At 27.0% G+C, this 19533-nt stretch overlaps 1 protein-coding gene across 1 annotated transcript in view; it reads right to left on the reverse strand.

Moving 5' to 3' along the window:
* Positions 1–198: 198 nt before the first annotated feature.
* The window catches only part of LOC122503271 (mediator of RNA polymerase II transcription subunit 16), a 43389-nt gene continuing 24054 nt past the window's right edge, over positions 199–19533 (reverse strand). Inside the window, exons 5-14 of the mRNA XM_043613745.1 lie at positions 16241–16396; positions 15959–16128; positions 15529–15853; positions 6898–7105; positions 6643–6817; positions 3087–3233; positions 2796–3009; positions 2265–2374; positions 2010–2155; positions 199–345 (exon numbers count right to left, since the gene is read on the reverse strand). Coding sequence (XP_043469680.1) covers positions 222–345; positions 2010–2155; positions 2265–2374; positions 2796–3009; positions 3087–3233; positions 6643–6817; positions 6898–7105; positions 15529–15853; positions 15959–16128; positions 16241–16396 — 1775 coding nt within the window. The 3' untranslated portion in view covers positions 199–221. The remainder of the gene's footprint in view (positions 346–2009; positions 2156–2264; positions 2375–2795; positions 3010–3086; positions 3234–6642; positions 6818–6897; positions 7106–15528; positions 15854–15958; positions 16129–16240; positions 16397–19533) is intronic.

The raw sequence follows: 19533 nt of genomic DNA on the forward strand, positions 1-19533 counted from the left end.
AGTACAATTTATAGTAAAAAATATTGTTTCGAAGAAAATATCCGTATGTTTTAAGATAAAATAGAGCAACCAATTTGAATGAAATATAATGAAACAAGTCATATAGAACAATATTTGTAATGAAAGGATCTCAATTAAAATTTTCATACTAAAAATATAAGTATAAATATGTACATAAGTAAATAGAAAACATTGAAATTTCTAAGAACAAAATGTACTTTTTAAATTTTATTTTTATGTATACGCCATAAACCACCACATCTACAGGAGCACGCCCATCTTTGGTCCCAAGCTCTTATTGCAGCTGTCCTCGTCATGTTATAAACTTGTGCTTTGCCTCCACATCTGCGACAGGAAAAGACAAAACCATTATTTCAGTTTTATGGTATTTATTTTTTTACTTATTATTTTATTGAAGGTGAGTAAGATAATAATAATAATAATAATAATTTTTATTTAAAAATATTTTATAATAAATATTTTAAATAAATTAATAAAATTAAATTAAATAAATAAAATAAAATAATAAATATAATAATAATAATATAATAATATAATAATAATAATATAATATAATAATAATATAATATAATAATATATAATATAATATATATATATAATATATAATATAATATATATAATATAATATAATATAATATAATAATAATATATAATAATAATAATAATATAATATAATAATAATAATAATAATAATAATAATAATAATAATATAATATAATAATAATATAATATAATATATATAATATATATAATATATATAATATAATATAATATATAATATATATAATATAATATAATAATATAATATAATAATAAATTAAATTAATAAAATTTTAAATATTTTATTTAAATTTTCTTAAATAATTAATTTTTTAGATTTTAATAAAATTCTTCCCAAAAATTCAATTAAGTACATGAATAATTATTTGAAAGAATTCAATTATGTCGATAAATAACAAAATTATTCCCGAAAATTCAATTTTTTGAGGCATTTTTAATAAAATTCTTTGCAAAATTCAAATATTTTCAAAAAATAACAATATTTATCACAAGAATTCAATTATTTTTTAAAAGTTTTAAAAATTTCTTCTTAGAAATTCAATTATTTAAAAAAAATCTAATAAAATCGTTTGCAAGAATTCAATTAGTTTCATAAATAATAAAATGCTTTTTAGGAATTAAATTATTTTTGAACAAATTTAATAAAATACCACACGCAGACATTTAATTACTGTCAAAAATTTTAATAGAATTCTTTGTAAAATTTAATTATTTTAAAAAACTTTTCGCAATTCAATAATTTTCAATATCTACTATTTTCATAAAAATTTCCAAACCGAATTCAATTATTTAAAAAATGTTTTGTAAAAATCTTCGTAAGAATTCAATTCTTTTCATGAATAATAAAAATTTTTCAGGAATTCGATTATTTTAATTAGAATTTACATAAAATTAATCGAAATAAATGCAATTATTTAAAAAATTTTATGAAATTGTTCGCAAGAATTAAATTATTTTTATAAATATTGAAATTCTTTCATGAATAATAAAATTCGTTGCAGGAAGTCAATTTATTAGCAGGATAAGAAAGAAGTAAATATTTTTGATGAAAATTAGGAAATAGTTAGGAAAATAAAATATAGAATGAAATTTTTGTCAGTTTTGTGAAGTGTGAAAGAACGAGTTCTTTTGGTCGTCAAGTTTATTTTTTCTATAGCTAATTGTTTCTACTTTTTTAAAATTAATCATCGAGTGCGAAGTCTAAAAATGCATACTTTTAAGAATTTTTTCTTTAAAAGTTGAAAAAAAATTCTTTGTTTAATTCAATTATTTTCAAAATTTTCAATTAAAATTATTCAATTATTCAAAAAACTACATTATTTTTAAGAAAAAACTTCAAGAAATTCTTCGAAAAAATTTAACTACGATTTTTAAAAATTTTAAATAAAAATGTTATAAGAAATTAATCTGAATTTCTTTTACTTTACCTTGTGCACTGCTTTTCAAAAAGAGGTTTCTTTCCAAGATAAAGGTGTCTAATTATATCAACAGTTTGACCACTTTGCACACATCCTTCGACTGGACTAAGTTCAGGAACGAATAATAACGTATCGGGCTCCACTCCGTATTCCAGCTAATATTAAAATCAAATAAATAATTTTGATAATAAAAGTTTCATATTAATTATCAGTAAGATGAAATCCTGTTCTAGTTGTAATAAATAAATAAATAAATAAAATTACCTGAAGTGGAAAGTTTTGGTAAGATAGCGACGGTGATGCTATTTCGATAATGTTATTAGGCTGGTGTAATTGTGGTACAAGTATTTGATTAGGCAGCAAACAACACTCATCTGTAAAAAGGTAACATTAGAGTGAAACAATAAACATACTTTCTATCGTCAGATTAACACCCAATTCGACTATTAAAAATTACAATATTTTCTGGTTATTTTCTACTTCTTGATTATAATTCATCAAAATTATTCAATTATCATAATTACAATTATGATGAATAAATATAAAATTTGTAATAAATATTTGAATTTATCACTCGGTCGTCTTAGTTAAAATTATAAAACATTAAGTTGAACGAGTTGAACGATCAAAAGAAGTGATCGTTTAACTCAATGTTTTATATTTTAATAAAATTTGTAACTCTTTAACGAAAAATTAAAAATAAAACCAAAAAATATCTAAGATTTACACGGAGCCTAATAAATAACCTGACGATATTTTGTGCATAAAAAGGGAACTAAATAGAATCCTTCTAACCAATTAAGCCATCGTCGATTTGCTGCGATTCTCCATTGCCATTGGGAGGCACAAGTTTCGACAAGAGACGAAAGAGTAAAGCCAAAACATCCAAATTGTCAACACTCCTAAGAAAGACAGGCAAACACGACGAACGCAATAAGCCCCAAATGCGAATAATTACTAACAGCTCGCGAACTGTATTCAAAGCCTTATGATCTCTCAACAATTCATACTGTAATAAAAGCAGAATAAGCAAAAGAATACACATCAATATTATATAGACAGTGAACTATTTAATAGTAAACTTACTCCACTTGTCTTGGTTTGCATACGTTGTTCGGGGAGTCGAACCAATAAATTAAGAGCTAAATCCGCAACCCACTGAATTAACTGTTGTAATGATTGAAGAGTGCTGGGTTCTACCGTAAACTCCTTTGGATCCAAATGCAACAGTATCTGTTAAAAATATAAATTAATTCAAGTGTCAAGATTACTGGTAAAAAATCGTCAAGAAAAAATGAAACTGATTAAATAAATTAAATTATTAACCTTCCTTCTAAATTATTATCTACTATCCAAACTGTAAAAGATAAGAAAGGGACATGTTTTTTTTCGAATTTAAAAATTTTTTAATTAATTATTTAAATTATTATATTATAAACCAAGCTTCACACTCAATAATAAATTTTAAAAATTATTAAAAAAATCTTCATTTGTCTCTGAGTAATCGTTCATTGAATTTTCTGAGTTTGTCGAATTCTTCGGAAACTGAGTAGAAACAGACAAAACTTCGAAAATAATGAAGAATATAACTACAAACATCTAAATTTTAAATAGTTCTGCGGATTTTTGATATAACTGAAAATAAATTCGATGTCAGATTGACAGAATTCAAAATGGCATATTTTAGGCAAATACAATCAATTTTTAAAAAATCGTCTGCCATATTGTATCCGCCATTTTGAATTCTGTCTATCTGACATTGAATTCGTATTCAGTTATATCGAAAATCCTCAGAACTATTTAAAATTTAGATGTTTGTAGTTAAATTCTTCTTTATTATCGAAGTTTTGTCTGTTTCTACTCAGTTTTCGAAGAATTCGCTAAACTCAGAAAATTCAATGAACGATTACTCAGAGACAAATGAAGATTTTTTTAATTTTCAAAATGGATATTAAAGGGGAAGAGTAGCACTTTTAGATACAATATTGACCTTTTAGAGAAAAAAATATCTCTTGATGTTACATGACATCAAGTATAACTAAAAACAGGTTTTTTTGCACTTTTAGGTTAAAATATCTCGAAAACTTGACGTGTAGGATCTATTTTAAGGCCGGATTCGGATTCAGCACGTCGAAAACCTTCGAAAAAGTATTGTCTGATTCTTAGAAAGTATAAATCTTGTCGGCCTATGTTATTGTAAGTTTTATTAATTTATTGTAAACGGCTTTTGAGTTACTAATTTTTTTCTAAAATGTTGTAATATTTTGTTAATGCAAAAAAAAATTTAATTTAAAAAAACGGTTAAAAGTGTTATTTTGTTTTATTGTGAACTACAGAAATTTATAAAAGTTTTAAAATTTTAGAAAATCAATAAAAAATTTTTAACACAGTTGAGCTGGTCTGACCCAAAAACTTAAAAAAATTGAGTTTTTATGAATAAATGTTGTAAAGAAAAGTTGTTTGTATTTTTCCAATCTGAAATAATATAAATTAAAAAAATTTGAAGTTTGAAAAAATTGAATTTTCAAAATTTTGAAACTACTGTAGTTTTTGTAGTTTTCAACGAAAATGTTTAAATTATTAAAAGTCAATTTTCGACCAAAACTAATACCTTCTCATGTGATGAGAATGTAAAAAGTAGCTTCTTCAAAAATTCGATTAGGATATTTCAAACCAATATTTAAATTCTTAAATTAAATTTGACAAAATTTTCAATTGTTTCAATGTTTCAAAATTGTTTTCGGAAATACAATTATTTTTAACAAATTTTAATTTCATTTTTTTAAGAAACAAATTTTTTCGAAATTACTAAATTATTAAATTATTAAAAAATTCAACACTTCTTATTAAATAAAAATTTTAAAACTTATTCTTAGTTTATTTTTCCACAGGAATTAAAATTTCAAATAATTTCCATGAAAAACCTTTTGAAACTTAATTATTTCTAAAAATTGCAACTGTAATTTTTCCAAAATTCAAAATTTTTTTTTTAGAATTTTTGAATAAAATTATTCAAAACTTTAAGAATTTAAAAAAAAATAATGTAATCAATGATTTTTAATATAAAAATTTTAATATTTTTATACTTTTGCTTTCCTTAAATTTTTAAAAAATTTAATTTAAAGATCTTTTAAAATTTAATTAATTTCTAAAATTCCTGTTATAACGCCTTAAATATTCAATTAATTACTAAAATTTTAACTGAAATTTTTTTTAAATCAATTCCCATCAGAATTCAACTACGAGAATTGAATTATTGAAATAGAATAATTTTTGTAAATTCATAAAATAAAGTATTTTCAAAAATACAATTATAAATAAATATAAATAATTTTTAAAGATGAAAAAATAAAATTCTTTAAAGTATTAAATTTATTTTAATAAAATTTTACAAAATATTCAATTGTTTCTATTTTTTTAAAATTATTTTCGGGAATTCAAGTATATCTTCAAAAAATGTAATTCCTAACTTTCAGAAACCTAATTTCTTTTAGAATTTCCAAATTGAATCTTTGAAATTTCATTTTTGTCAAAATAAATATTTAAATACTTATTGTTCTTTATTTGCTAAAAATTTCAAAATACTTTCACTGTAAAACCATTGGAAAAATTGTTTATGAAACTTTGAACTGTAAATCTTACAAAATTCAAATATTTTTTAGAATTGTTAAATAATTTGTTCAAAACTTTTATTTTTGAGAAAGTTGACAAATTAATAATTTTTTTATATTTAAATATTATTATACAGCTTTAACACTTCTAATTATTTTCTAAAGTTTTAACTAAAAGCCTTTTTTAAATCAATTCTTATCAGAATTCAACTACGAGAATTAAATTATTTAAGTACAAAAATAAATAATTCATAAAATAATTAATTATTTTTAAAAATTGCAACCGTACCTCTTTATTGAGTTTTTGAAATTTGAGTTAATTTTTTTATTTAACTTATTTTATTATTTACAAATAATTGTCAAATTTTGACATAACAACTTGAACTATAAAACAATTTTAAATAAAAAAGACTAACTTCACGTGAGGGCAGATTCATTCTAATAATGTTACTAAAACTTTTGAAAATAATTACATTTTTCAAGGAATTCATTTTAAATTGTATTAAAAATAATGTAATCCTTGGGATGAATTTCATTATTTATGAAAATACTTTAATTTTTATAAACAAATGTTATCAAAAGTTTAGAAAATAATTAATTCCTTTAAAGAATTTTTTGATAATATTTTAAATAATTGTTTTTTCTCGAAAACATTTCTTGAAAATTGTATTTCAAATAATTGAATTCCTGTAAAAATTTGATTATTCATGATATTAATTGAATTTTCGCGTTGAATTTTATTTTTTTTCAAATAATTGAATTCTTTTGTGAAATTTTATGAAAATAGTAGATATTGAAAATATTTGAATATCAGCGAAGAATTTAATTATTTGTAGAAATAATAATTGAACTCTTGTGAAAGATTTTCCAAAAATGTTTGAAAATAATTCTTTTTATTTCAACTATTAGCGGATTTAAAGTAGTGCAAATCCTCTAATAAAGAGTATCCAAATAGTAGCTAATCGTAAAAAAGTAGTAAATAGTAGATTTTAGTAGATGAGTGCGAAGCCTGATAAACGTTATTTTAATACCTTGTCTACATCAGCAATAGCATCGTTAATAACCACCGCTAAACTCTCAGCGGGACCTTTGTCCTGAGAAATAAGTTCTGAAGGCCTAAGTAACGACTTAAATGCTGCTGATATTGAGTTGATCATGAGTAGAGAAGATAAATCAGCCGCCTTATCTTGTCCATTTGCGAGCATTCTGTAAACCACGGAAATATCAATAAATTTTATTAATACTTATAAAAAAATTCGATATTCAAGAAAATTAAAACCACTTGCCTGTAGAGAGAAATTTTGATACATAAAAATTGTATGTAATAATACTGTTGTGTAGCTGGTGGTTGTCTATTGTAAGAGGCATCCAATCGTTCACAAAGCGTTTCGATCATTGCCGGTCTTAAGCAAAATAATAAATCCATCCAATCAAAACCAGTAAGTAAACAATATTCTAACAAAACGCACGCGTGATTTAAAGACACAGTGGGACCTAAAAGTACATTTTTATTAATTACTTTTACTAATTAAATTACTTCTTTTTATCTCTTAATTTTCTCAACTTAGTTGAGGGTTGCCACAAAAAATTAATTTCTTTTTTTCCCTGATTTCCAGACAGAATTTTGACTTTTTCTCTCTACCTAAGGAATATTCGGATTCACTCTAAAAATGATTAGATACTCAAAAACAAATTTATTACATTTATTTACGAATTTTCTTGATTGTAAAATTATTCAAAAACATCAATCACTTCATTTTTAAATAAATATTTAATTATTATTATTATTTCGTAGGAATTAAAATTCTTCAATACATTCAAATTCAAACCTTTTCGAAATTCAACAACTTATAAGAATATTATAATAAAACAGAAAGATATCAATCACTCATTCCATAAAAATTTTCAGAAAAAATAAAATTATTTACAAAAATCTTAATAAAATCCTTCGCAGAAATTCAAATTATTCTTACAAGTAATACAATTTTTTACATGAATTCCATTATTTAAAAAAATGGAATAAAATTCGTTGTGTAACAATTCAATTATTTTCAAAAATAATAAAATTTTCTATAGGATTTCAATTGGTTTTAATGAAATTTAAAATAAATTCCTCTAAAAATGTAATAATTTTCATAAATTTTTTGCAAGAATTCAATTACCTATTTTCAAAATCTACTATTTTAATAAAATTTCTCAAAAGAATTCAATTATTTTTAAAAAAATGTAATAAAATTTGTTGAAAGAATTCAATTATTTTCATAAATAAATAATATATTATTTATAATAATATATTATTATATACCTTATAGGATTTCAATTATTTAAAAAAATGTAATAAAAATTCGTTGTAAAAATTTAATTATTTTCATAAGTAATACAATTTTTCACATGATTTCAATTATTTTTAATATAATTTTAAGTAAATTCTTCGAATAATTATTTAGAAAATAAAAACTAAAAATAATTTTTAAAAAAATCCAATCAAACAGGTTCAAAAAAATTATTGTTTACAGAATTCTTAGCTAAAAGTATGCAAAATTCAAATTTTCAAAGATTTTAATTTGAAATCTTTTCAAAATTAAATTATTTCTAGAAATTGCAATTTATTAGTAATTTTTCTAAAATTCAATTAATAATATGGATATGGAATGAAGATCTGAGGAAGTACGAGAGAACATCAAAACACAAAGAAGAAGACAAGGAAGGGAAAAAATTGGTAAATTTGATAGAAGAGTGGGGAGGATCAATTTGTAATGGAAATATAAAAGGAGATGAAGAAGGAGAATATATGTTTATAGGAAGAGGAGAGTCAGTAATAGACTATGTGTTAGCAGATGAAAGGATGAGGGAATTAATAGAGAAAATGACCGTTAAAATAGAAGTGGGGTCGGATCATCTCCCGCTAGTGGTGGAATTGTCAGGAGAAAGTAGAAAATGTAGAGGATGGACGAAAGAAGAGAATAAAAAGGAAGGAAAAATTAAAATGGGGAAATGGGACATTGTAAATTTAAGGGAGTATGAAAAAATGCTGCAAGAAAAATGGGAAGAGGAAGAAAGTGAGGAAAGTGTCGATGAGCAAATAGCAAGAATAAGAAGGGATATAGAGAGAGTTAGGAATGAAGTAGGAAAAGAGATGGTAACAAACGGAGAGAAAAAAGGATGGTGGGATGAGGAGAGACGCATGCTTATTCCCGAAATCTTTTTTAACCAAATAGTTATTTGATATAAAACTACTTAACTTAAAATTCACATAATATGCACATTATTTGACATAAATTTCATTGCACACAAAAACCATTTAACATAAATATCATTTGTCATAGAATTCATTAAACAGAAATATTATGTTACATAAAACTCAGATAACTTAATTCCCGTTTGACATAGAAATTATGTAACATAAATTTCTAATTGACATCCAAATCATTTAACATAAATTTCTTTTGACATAAAATTCATTTAACGTAAATTTTATTTGTTATAAAATTCATTTGATATCAATTTCATTTGGCATAAATGTCATTTAACGTAATTCTCATTTGACATGAATATCATTAGACATAAAATTAGCTTGACATAAATTTCATTTGACGTGAATATCATTTAACATAATTATTATTTAACGTAAAATTAAATTTATACAAATTCCATTTAACATAAATGCCATTTAACATAATTCTCATTTGACATAAAATTTACTTGACATAAATTTCATTTGGTATAAATCCCATTTAACATAATTTTCATTTGACATATAAAGTTCATTTGATATAAAAGACATTTAACACAATTCTCATTTGTCGTAAAAGAAATTTAACAAAATTCTCATTTGACATAAAAATCATTTTACACAAATTACATTTTACATAAAAATATCGGCGCCAATTTTAAAAGTAACCAATTAGATATTATCAACAACATTGCACGGTGGTCTTCAAGCACTTTTAGGTTTACCTAAAATGAGTCAAAATTGTGCTAACGCAGTTTTATCTGGAATCGTCCCAAGATTCCAAATTTTCATTTCCGAAAATCGTAGCTGATTCTTTTTTCGAAAAAACATATATATGGGCAATTCCACGTGAGATTTAAGTCCATCTCTTAAAATCGGCCAAAAAATATTTTTTTTCTATTCTGTATCGAAACAAATTAGATTCGTATTTTTTTATTTTTGTTTAATTGTACAAATTTTCGAGTTATGAATTTTCGAAATTTTTGACTTGTAATTGTAGACTTATATTCAGTAGCTTATAATTCCGAAAATATTGAGTTTAGGAAAAAGTTGTCAAAAAATGAAAGTTTTAGTTTTCTTTCGAGTTTTAAGAAATGTAAACAAATTTTTTTTTTTATAAACAAATTAATTGTTTTTAACTTTGGGCCGGATTTAAAAAATTTTTTTTAAAATTTATTTATACCTTATAATATAGAGGAGAGTTTCCAAAAAGTCCCGAAATGGGCCTGATGTGTTAAATGAGTTTTAAAACATTTTCAAAAATCACTTGCAAGCATCACATGGGATATTTTTACAATTAACTTTTTAGAACTGTCTGCAGCGTATAAATTTTAATCTATTTGTGTTTTTTGTTTTAAATTAAAGGGTCTACGCTGTAGATAGTTTTAAAAAGTTAATTGTAAAAAAATCCCACTGTCGACTAAAATCTCACGTGGAATTTCCCATAGGGTAATGTCACCTTGAGTGGACCGCCTGAGCTTTTAAGTTATCTGACAGCGGAAACGTGAAATAAATAGTGCGAATAGCAGCACCGCACCTAGAAACCGTAAGAAATTAAGTTCCGCGATAATCATATACGTTATTGTTTGATGTAACGCATTTTTGAGAACACAAACCAAAAAAGAAGTCGCTCTTTCAATGAGTAAAGTGATTTGGAAGTGAAAAAGTAGTGTAAAATTTAAGTTTTAAAAGGTAACTTATTTTTTTCCTACTACTTTGGTCATTAAAATTGATTGTCTTAGTTTAATTTAGTGATAATTTTGACTAAAAAAAATTGTGATGGCTGCTATAAAAAGTTGTTTGTCACCATGAGTGGACCACTGTTTATAACCATGAGTGGACTGCCTGTTTTTTTCCATTTTTAATGTCAGTTTAACATTTTTTAGATATAAATTGACAATAAATTAGTTTGAAACTATGATTTATGTTCTTTTTTAATTTTTTTGTGATATTGATGTGATATGTGACAAAATTATTAAAAATGGTTTCACTTGTAAACATTGCGACACATACATGGTCTGAAGCTGCATAAGCATAAATTTTGTTTCAATATATCAGAAATATTAAATACATTAAAAAATTTAGAATAACTTTTACAATTTTTTAGGAGTGGTCCACTCAAGGTTACACTTTTTTCATTCATTAAAAATTAGCTTTTTTAAAAGTCAATTGTTTTTTCCAATAAAAAAAATCACAGCTATTATGGCATAAACACTTATCTAGGGATTTAAACTAAAGCTTGAAATAGAAACCTCCGATTAATTTGCTTTCATAAAGAATTTTTTAGAAAAGAAGCGTAGGCGGTCCACTCAAGGTGACATATGACATTACTCTATATATGTTTTTTTCGAAAAAAGAATCAGCTACGATTTTCGGAAATGAAAATTTGGAATCTTGGGACGATTCCAGATAAAACTGCGTTAGCACAATTTTGACTCATTTTAGGTAAACCTAAAAGTGCTTGAAGACCACCGTGATTGTGATTCGCCAATTTTGAAATTCGCGCCTATATTTCTATGTCAAATGATCTTTATGTAAAATGAAATCTATGACATCTCAATTTTATGTCAAATGAGAATTATGTGTAATGACTTATCCGTCAAATGAAATTGATATCAAGTGAACTTTATGTCAAATGAAAATTATGTTAAATGGGATTTATACCAAATGAAATTTATGTCAAGTAAATTTTATGCCAAATGAGAATTATGTTAAATGGAATTTATGCTAAATGAAATTTATATAAATTTAATTTTACGTTAAATAATAATTATGTTAAATGATATTCACGTCAAATGAAATTTATGTCAAGCTAATTTTATGTCTAATGATATTTATGTCAAATAAGAATTACGTTAAATGACATTTATGCCAAATGAAATTGATGTCAAATGAATTTTATAACAAATAAATTTTACGTTAAATGAGTTTTATGTCAAAAGAAATTTATGTTAAATGATTTTTATGTCAATAGAAATTTATGTTACATAATTTTTATGTCAAATGGGAATTAAGTTATCTGAGTTTTATGTAACATAATATTTCTGTTTAATGAATTCTATGACAAATGACATTTATGTTAAATGGTTTTTGTGTGTAATGAAATTTATGTCAAATAATGTGCATATTATGTGAATTTTAAGTTAAGTAGTTTTATATCAAATAACTATTTGGTCAAAAAAGATTTCGGGAATAAGCATGCGTCTCGATGAGGAGTATGAGAATAGCAGAGAGGAATTGAGAAAGTGTATAAAGGATTGGAGAAAGGGTAGAATAACGAAGAAGGATTATAATATTAGGCACAAAAAACACGGCAAGTTACTCAGAAAAAAGAAGGAAGAAGAGAAAAAGAGATTTATGGAAAAAGTGGAAAAGGCGGTGAGTGAAGGAAGAGAGTGGGAAATAATAAATGAAGGGAGAAAGAGAAGTAGTGTGGTGAGTAAAGAAATTAGCATGGGTTAATGGACAGAATATTTTAGAGAGTTAAGTGGAGGGGTGGAAAACAGAGTAAGAGTGGGAGAAAGAAAGAAAATGAAGAAGGAAGAGGTGGAGAAGGAGATACGCAGAGAAGAAGTGGATGAAGCAATCGAAAGATTGAAGAGAAATAAGGCAGCAGGATACGATGGTCTGGAAGGGGAGAGTATGAAATACGGGGGAGAGGTGATAAGAAAGGAAATGTGGGATTTAGTGAACAGGATTTGGAGAGGGGAAGGGTGGCCAGAGGAGTGGAGAATGGGGGTAATAGTACCCTTATTGAAGAAAGGACAAGGAAAAAAAGTGGAAGAGTACAAAACAGGAATAACACTCATGCCAATTGGATGCAAGGTATATGCGGAGATCTTAAGAAAAAGGTTAGAGGAGAACGTTGAAAGAGAAGGGGGAATACCACAGAATCAAGCGGGTTTCAGAAAGGGTATGGGAACGTTAGACCACATTTACACTCTAAATTATTTAGTAAGCAGAAATTTGGGAAGGGAGGGGGGTAAATTATTAGCTTAATTTGTAGATTTTAAGGCGGCCTTCCCGTCAGTCCGAAGAGATGTCTTATGGAAGACATTAAAAGAAAGAGGAATAGAGGACAGTCTGGTAGAAAGGATAAAGGAGTTATATATAGATGTAAAGGCTAGGGTAAGGGTGGAAGAGAAATTAGGAGAGACATTTTGGATGGGATGGGGACTTATGCAGGGTTGCCCGCTAAGTCCGCTTCTGTTCAGTTTATTAATGGCGGATTTGGAAGAGAAACTGGAGAAGAGAGGGAAGGGAGGGGTGGTGCTGGGAAAAGGAAGACTGTATTCACTAGCATATGCGGATGATGTGGTTTTGTTTGCAGAGAATGAAAGTGGAATGAGATTGTTATTTAGAGAGTTTGAAGTGTATGCAAGAAGTAAAGATTTATGGGTAAATGTGGAAAAGACAAAGATGATGAGATTTCGAAAGAAAAGGAGTGGTGATGAGGAAGTGTGGAGAATGAATGGGAGAGTGATTGAAGAAGTGAATGAGTTTTGTTATCTGGGGTATTGGTTTATGTATAATGGTAGTCACAAGTTGAATGTTAGTAGAAGAGTGGAAAAAGCGGGAAAAATTATGGGGCAAGTGTGGGGAATAGGAAAGAGGAGGTTTATGAATAATTGGAAGAAGAGGTTATGGTTGTTTGATGCGTTTGTATGGTCAGTGATGTGTTACGGAGTGAAAGTGTGGGGATGGTGTGAATGGAGTAGAGTTGAGAGCATGCATAAGAAGTACGTAAGATGGACGATGGGGGTAAATATGTGGTGTCCAGGGTACATGTTGAGAGAAGAGATTGGAAGAGAGAAAATGGTGGTGCGTCAAAGAAAGAGAGCATGGAATTTTGAAGAAAGAATGAATCAGGGGAAGGGAAATATGTGGACACAGGTGTGCTGGAAAGCGATAAAAGATAGGGAGGAGAGGGGGGTTAGGGAGTGGTCAAAATGGGAAAAAGCAAGGGTAGTGGCGTTAAAAGAGGGAAGTAAAGAAAGAAGGGGTGGGGTAATTTTGGAAGAGAGATGGAAGGAGAGAGATAAGGATGAAAGATGGGAGAGAATTGTGAACTCTAGGTACAATAGACGGTATAAGATGGTGAAAGGAGTGGGAGAGCCGAAATATTTAAAATGGATGAAAGAAGAGAGCAGATGGAGTAGGATGGTGTGTTTCAGGATGGGGGAGAGGATGAATGAATATAGGTATTGGATGAGAGTGGATGAAAGGCTGTGTAGAGTATGTGGGTATGAGCTGGAAGATTGGGAGCATGTGTTGGTTAGGTGTACAAGAGTGTCTGAGGGGAGTATGGGAGATGGAGTGGATTTTAAATGAGAATGGACAGGGGGAGATATGGATGAAAGAATTGGAAAAAATGAGAAAAGGTGTAATTGAAGTTATAGAGGACGAAGGGGAGGGTCAGGAAGAATAAAGAATTGTTAAAATAATATATTGATGAAGCTAATCTGGGTGAAAGAAACCGGAAACGGAGGCCCGGGCACTGGCGGATAAGAGTAGTTTTAAGTAGATTGAGTGCGAAAAATTGTAATTAGGTTACGGCGATATGTAAATACTTGTAAGATTTTTGTAATTTTATTTTGTAAAAGGATCCTCGAACCCTGCTGTGCGCAGGGAGAGTAAATAAAAACTATCTATCTATCTAATAATTTTTTTAAATTTCTTCACAAAATTAAATTATTTTCTTAAATAATAAAATTTTTCACGCATCGCATAATTTTAATTACGTTTAATGCAATTTTAATCGAATTCCTCGAAAAATTAAATTCTCATAAAGAATTTTAATAACAAATTTTTAAATAATTGAATTTCTTCGTCGAATTTTAATAAAAATTTTAAAAATAATTCAATTTTTCGAGGAATTTGATTAAAATTGTATTAAAAATAATTGAATTCACGTAAAAAATTTTATTATTTAAGAAAATAATTTAATTTTGTGAAAAAATTTTTTTAAATTTATTAATTGAATTCCTGTATACAATTTTTATTTTTTTTGAAAATAATTAAACTTTTGCGAAGAATTTTATCAAAAATTTTTTTAAATGATTCAATTCTTTTGGGAAATTTTATTAAAATAGTAGATAGTAAATATCATTGAATTAAGAAAATTTTTTTAAAATAATTGGAATTTTGCCAAGAATTTTATTAAAATTTTTTAAAATAATTGAATTTCAGAGAAGACTTTTATTGACAAATTTTTTAATAATTTAATTTTTTCCACGAATTTTAATAAAATTTTCAAAAATAATGACATTTTTCGAGGAATTCGATTAAATTGTTTTAAAAAGAATTGAATCTCTGTAAAAAAAATTTATTATTTATAAAAATAATTGAATTATTGCAAAAAAATTTGTCAATAGTTGAATTCCTGTGAAATATCAAATATTTATTTATGGAAGTAATTTAATTAAATAATAATAAATAATAATAATAATAATTTAATTTTTTTTTTAGAATTTTATCAGATTTTTTTAAAAATAATTAAATTGTTTTGAAAAATTTTATTAAAATTAGTAGATATTGAAAATCATTTTTTCCAGTGATTTTAATAAAAATTCCTGACTTTTCTCTGATTTCCCTGACCTGTGGCAATCCTGAACTGATAAAAATATCAATTTTGAGAAAGTAGTTGAGCAGAATTATTATATTTACTGCAAATTGTTTCTCTTACCTTCAGGTAGTAATTTGTACAAATATAAATTCCCGTGAGTATCACAGGCAGTAAGTACGCAGCCAAGCCAAGAAATATCAATGTGTGAAATAGACACATTCATCTTAAAGTATTTATTACTGGGCTCATCCTGATAACGAGCCATGTTCACAGATGAAACAGCTAGTTCTTTCAGCGACTCGTGATTCATGCAACGAATCGACGAATCAGCCAAAGCAACAAAAATATAACTCGCAGGCGGAAGCGACGTCGAAATTGAAAGTTTACTAGTTGCAATTGCGGTAATGGGAGAATGACATTTGTAATGTGCCTGATGTTGCCAAACCTAGATTTTAATTTAATAAAATTAAACCAACATTTATTATTCAGTTACTATAAGTAATATAATCCCGAGTTTAAAAACCATTTCATTAGGAATAAAAATAGTTACCACAGTCTTGAAAGGATCAAGCTTTTTCACTTGAAATAAGTTGTGAACTGTTTGTGATTTTTCTCTCAATTCCCATAATTCAACAAAACCACTGTTTTCGGTATTTGCTGCCACAACTAAAGTATCAGGTGCTTCGCGTACTACGAATTTCAATCGTATGACATTAGTATCTATAAAGTGCAAAAAAATCTGTTGTAAATTTGTTCTTAAACTATGCAATAAATTTGTCATTATTCAAAAGTATTAAAAAAATTATTGGATTCTAGAAAGTTTCAAACTTACTTGTGTTTTCTTTAGGTGCTCCATCTTGAAGGAAAAAGCTAGGCAAGGCTAGAGAGGTTATAACACATTTTTCATCAGTTTTACGGACGAGTACTCTGTAACATCTAATCGGATGTCCGATGTTTCCACTACTTACAGCCACAACAAAATGACCATCTGTATAACAGAAATATTTATAAATTTTTCTCCGACTTGCACTATTTAATTAATTTTAGTAATGACTAGCAACAATTCGCGTCCAGTTAACTCTTTCTATACTATTTTATATAAAATTAACAATTTTAAAAATGATAAAATTTAAAAATTTATAATTCAAATTTTTTTTTATAAAAATAAAATATCGGGAATGTGTCTAGTTGTGAGAAACCTCCAGCTGTGAAAAAAGAAACATCACAAAAAGTTTGTGAGATAATCACCTCCAAGTTATTTAATATTTCTAATTCAAATGAGCAAAGCGATGAGCTCTTAAGTCATTTAAAAAATGAATTTTACATGTCGAAATCTAACGAAAACAAACAGACCAGTATTTTAACAATTTTGCTGACAACATGGCCCATAAGAAAAATTAAGTCAATATTTAGTGCTTCTAATTGCACAGTTCGTCAGGCAAAACATTTAATTAGTTCGAAAGGATTTTTAAGTTCACCTAGTCCAAAACTAGGAAAAAGTTTGTCAGAATCTATGTCATCTAAAGTTTTAGACTTTTACAGGCATGATGACAACAGTCGCGTTATGCCAGGTAAAAATGATTCCATTTCGGTAAAAGTCAATGACGAAAAAGTAAAATTACGCCTAATTCTATCAAATCTCAAAGAATTGTACCAAGCTTTCAAGAATTTATATCCCGAAGAAAAAATTGGCTTCTCAAAATTCGCCGACATGAGACCCAAAGAATGCGTTTTAGCAGGATCAAGTTAACAGGATACAATCAACCACTGGATAGCGCAATCCATATGCAATCCTGCACAAGTTTCGTGTTTTTTTTAATGAATGTCCCAATTGTCCAGGCGATGAAAAACTAAAACTTCTATTAGAAGAAGCTTACGAGAAAATTGGTGTCAAAGAAATTACTTATAAGCAATGGCTTACTACTGATCGCTCAAACTTGGAAACAGCAATAAAGCCAGTAGATGAGTTTATTCTTCATTTCAGTGAATTAGCAAAGAAGCTAATTCGTCATGATTTTATTACAAAGCAGCAAAGTCAGTATCGCGAATTTTTGAAATGTATCTTAAAAGAAGGAGAAAATTATAACTCTCTTAGACTTTGCGGAAAACTACACAATCATTCTTCAAGATTCGTCTCAAGCTTATCATTGGACACAAACGCAGGGATCACAGTTCGTTCCCTTTTTCCCCTATTCCCCTTTTTTTCCCATTTTCCCCTATTTTTTCCCCTTAAAAAAAAAATAAATCCCCTTAATTCAAATATTTTCTCCCCTATTCCCCTTTTTTCAGTAAATTTTTTTTTGAAAAGTAAAAATTATGATTTAATAATTTTTTTAAAAGATTTTACAGGGTTTTCAGCGTTCAGGAAAGGCAGGGACATTTTTATAAATTTAATAAGAAAGTTAACATTTTTTGTGAATTTAAAAATTTTGTAATCTAACAAGACTAAATTGGTTTTTATTACTATTTGTTACTCCAATTCGATATTAATTTATTCCTCACCCTAAAAGAAGTAATCTTGATTTAATGCGGAATCCTCTAAACTTAATGCATATTTTCCTCTTATATATGGTATCAAAATTAATACTCTTCACTTTAGAGGATTTTTCTCTCGGATATTATTTGCAAATTGTAGTTATGAACTGATGAAGAAAAGTTAATTTTATGCACTAAATTTAATGTTTTTAATTAAATAATTATATTTAATAACTAAAAGTTAATTACTTACATTATTTAATATATTTATTCCTTCATTTATTTCCTTTAAATATTCAATGTTTTTGACAAATGTCAATAATAAAACAATGAATTAATTAATAATAAAAATAATATACATTCAAGTCGAATAGTTTTGTTTTGAGAGGAAAACATTAAGAGGATATTAGAAGAGGATTTTTCCTCTAAGTATGAGATTACTTTTTTCTTATATTTTATTAACTATATTATAGTCGAAGAAGAAATAAGGAAAGTAAAAAGTCAGGGAATCTTTTTCTCAATCCTTGTTGGACACCCTGATTTTATTTTTGTAAAATGTTTAAATAGCGCGCAACATAAAACAAACCTTAGAAAACTCCATATTATACACTGAGAGACCTTTGGGTCAGCAGCAGACTTTCGATAGGCTGCTACTGACCATTTTGGAGGAACGCTACAGGACTATACTTTTGGGTTGCTGCGGTAAAATCTTGGGCGCGTGACAGTCCCAAAGTTGTTCAGCTGCAAACCAAAGGCGGCATTATCACTACTTTGGTGAGCTGCTCACCAACATTTTGGACTGTCACGCGCCCAAAATTGTACCGCAGCACACCAAAATCATAGTGGAGCTGCTGTCACATACGTTGTTCCGCTACAGTCCCAAAGGTCTCTCAGTGTACCGTAAAAAGAAAAAATGGCTATTTTTTCTTAAATTATTTAAGAAAAAAGGAGCAAAAGAAGTCAGATTTAATCCAAAAAGCTGTAAATAGAAGGAAAAATAAAAGTTCAAAAAAATAAACCCTGTATGTTGTAACAAAATAATTTTTATCGTGTTTTTCAAAATCCCCTTTTTTAAAAGGGGTCCAATTCACAATTCACAATTGTAGAATGACTATAGTTGTACGAAAATCTAAAAGTTCGAAAGCATACATTATATTTCTTGTAGGCTCCGTAAGTGATGTTTCGGCATTTCATTACACAGACCTTTATATTGCTTTACAAAATGGAGATATAGATTTACCCCAAAATTCTGCACTTCCCGGGGCTAATATCAAAATGCCATACTTGTTTATTAAAGATGAGATTTTTCCACTTACTTGGTACTTAATGAAGCCTTTTCCAAGAAACCTTATCCTTTTCTAACTCATTCTTCCGCTTACAATTCAGATTGTGGTTACGGTTAAGATTCTATTCTGAGTTTGCCTTAACATGAAATTGCACTTTTATGGTGTATCACTTTTGCGCATTTTCTTTCAAAAATAATGTGGTTTCTTCGAATCCAAATGAACGATATTTATCAATATATGAAAAATGCAAGGATTCAGTAAAATGTAAAAACCGTTTTTGTGGCATAATTGAAGATGAACCCCTTTCTGAATCAGATGTTTGGATCAAAGTCATTTGTAACGATACAAGATGTTCTCCCCATGA

Source organism: Leptopilina heterotoma, unplaced genomic scaffold (assembly GCF_015476425.1).
Source record: "Leptopilina heterotoma isolate Lh14 unplaced genomic scaffold, ASM1547642v1 Lhet_251, whole genome shotgun sequence".
NCBI lineage: Eukaryota > Metazoa > Arthropoda > Insecta > Hymenoptera > Figitidae > Leptopilina > Leptopilina heterotoma.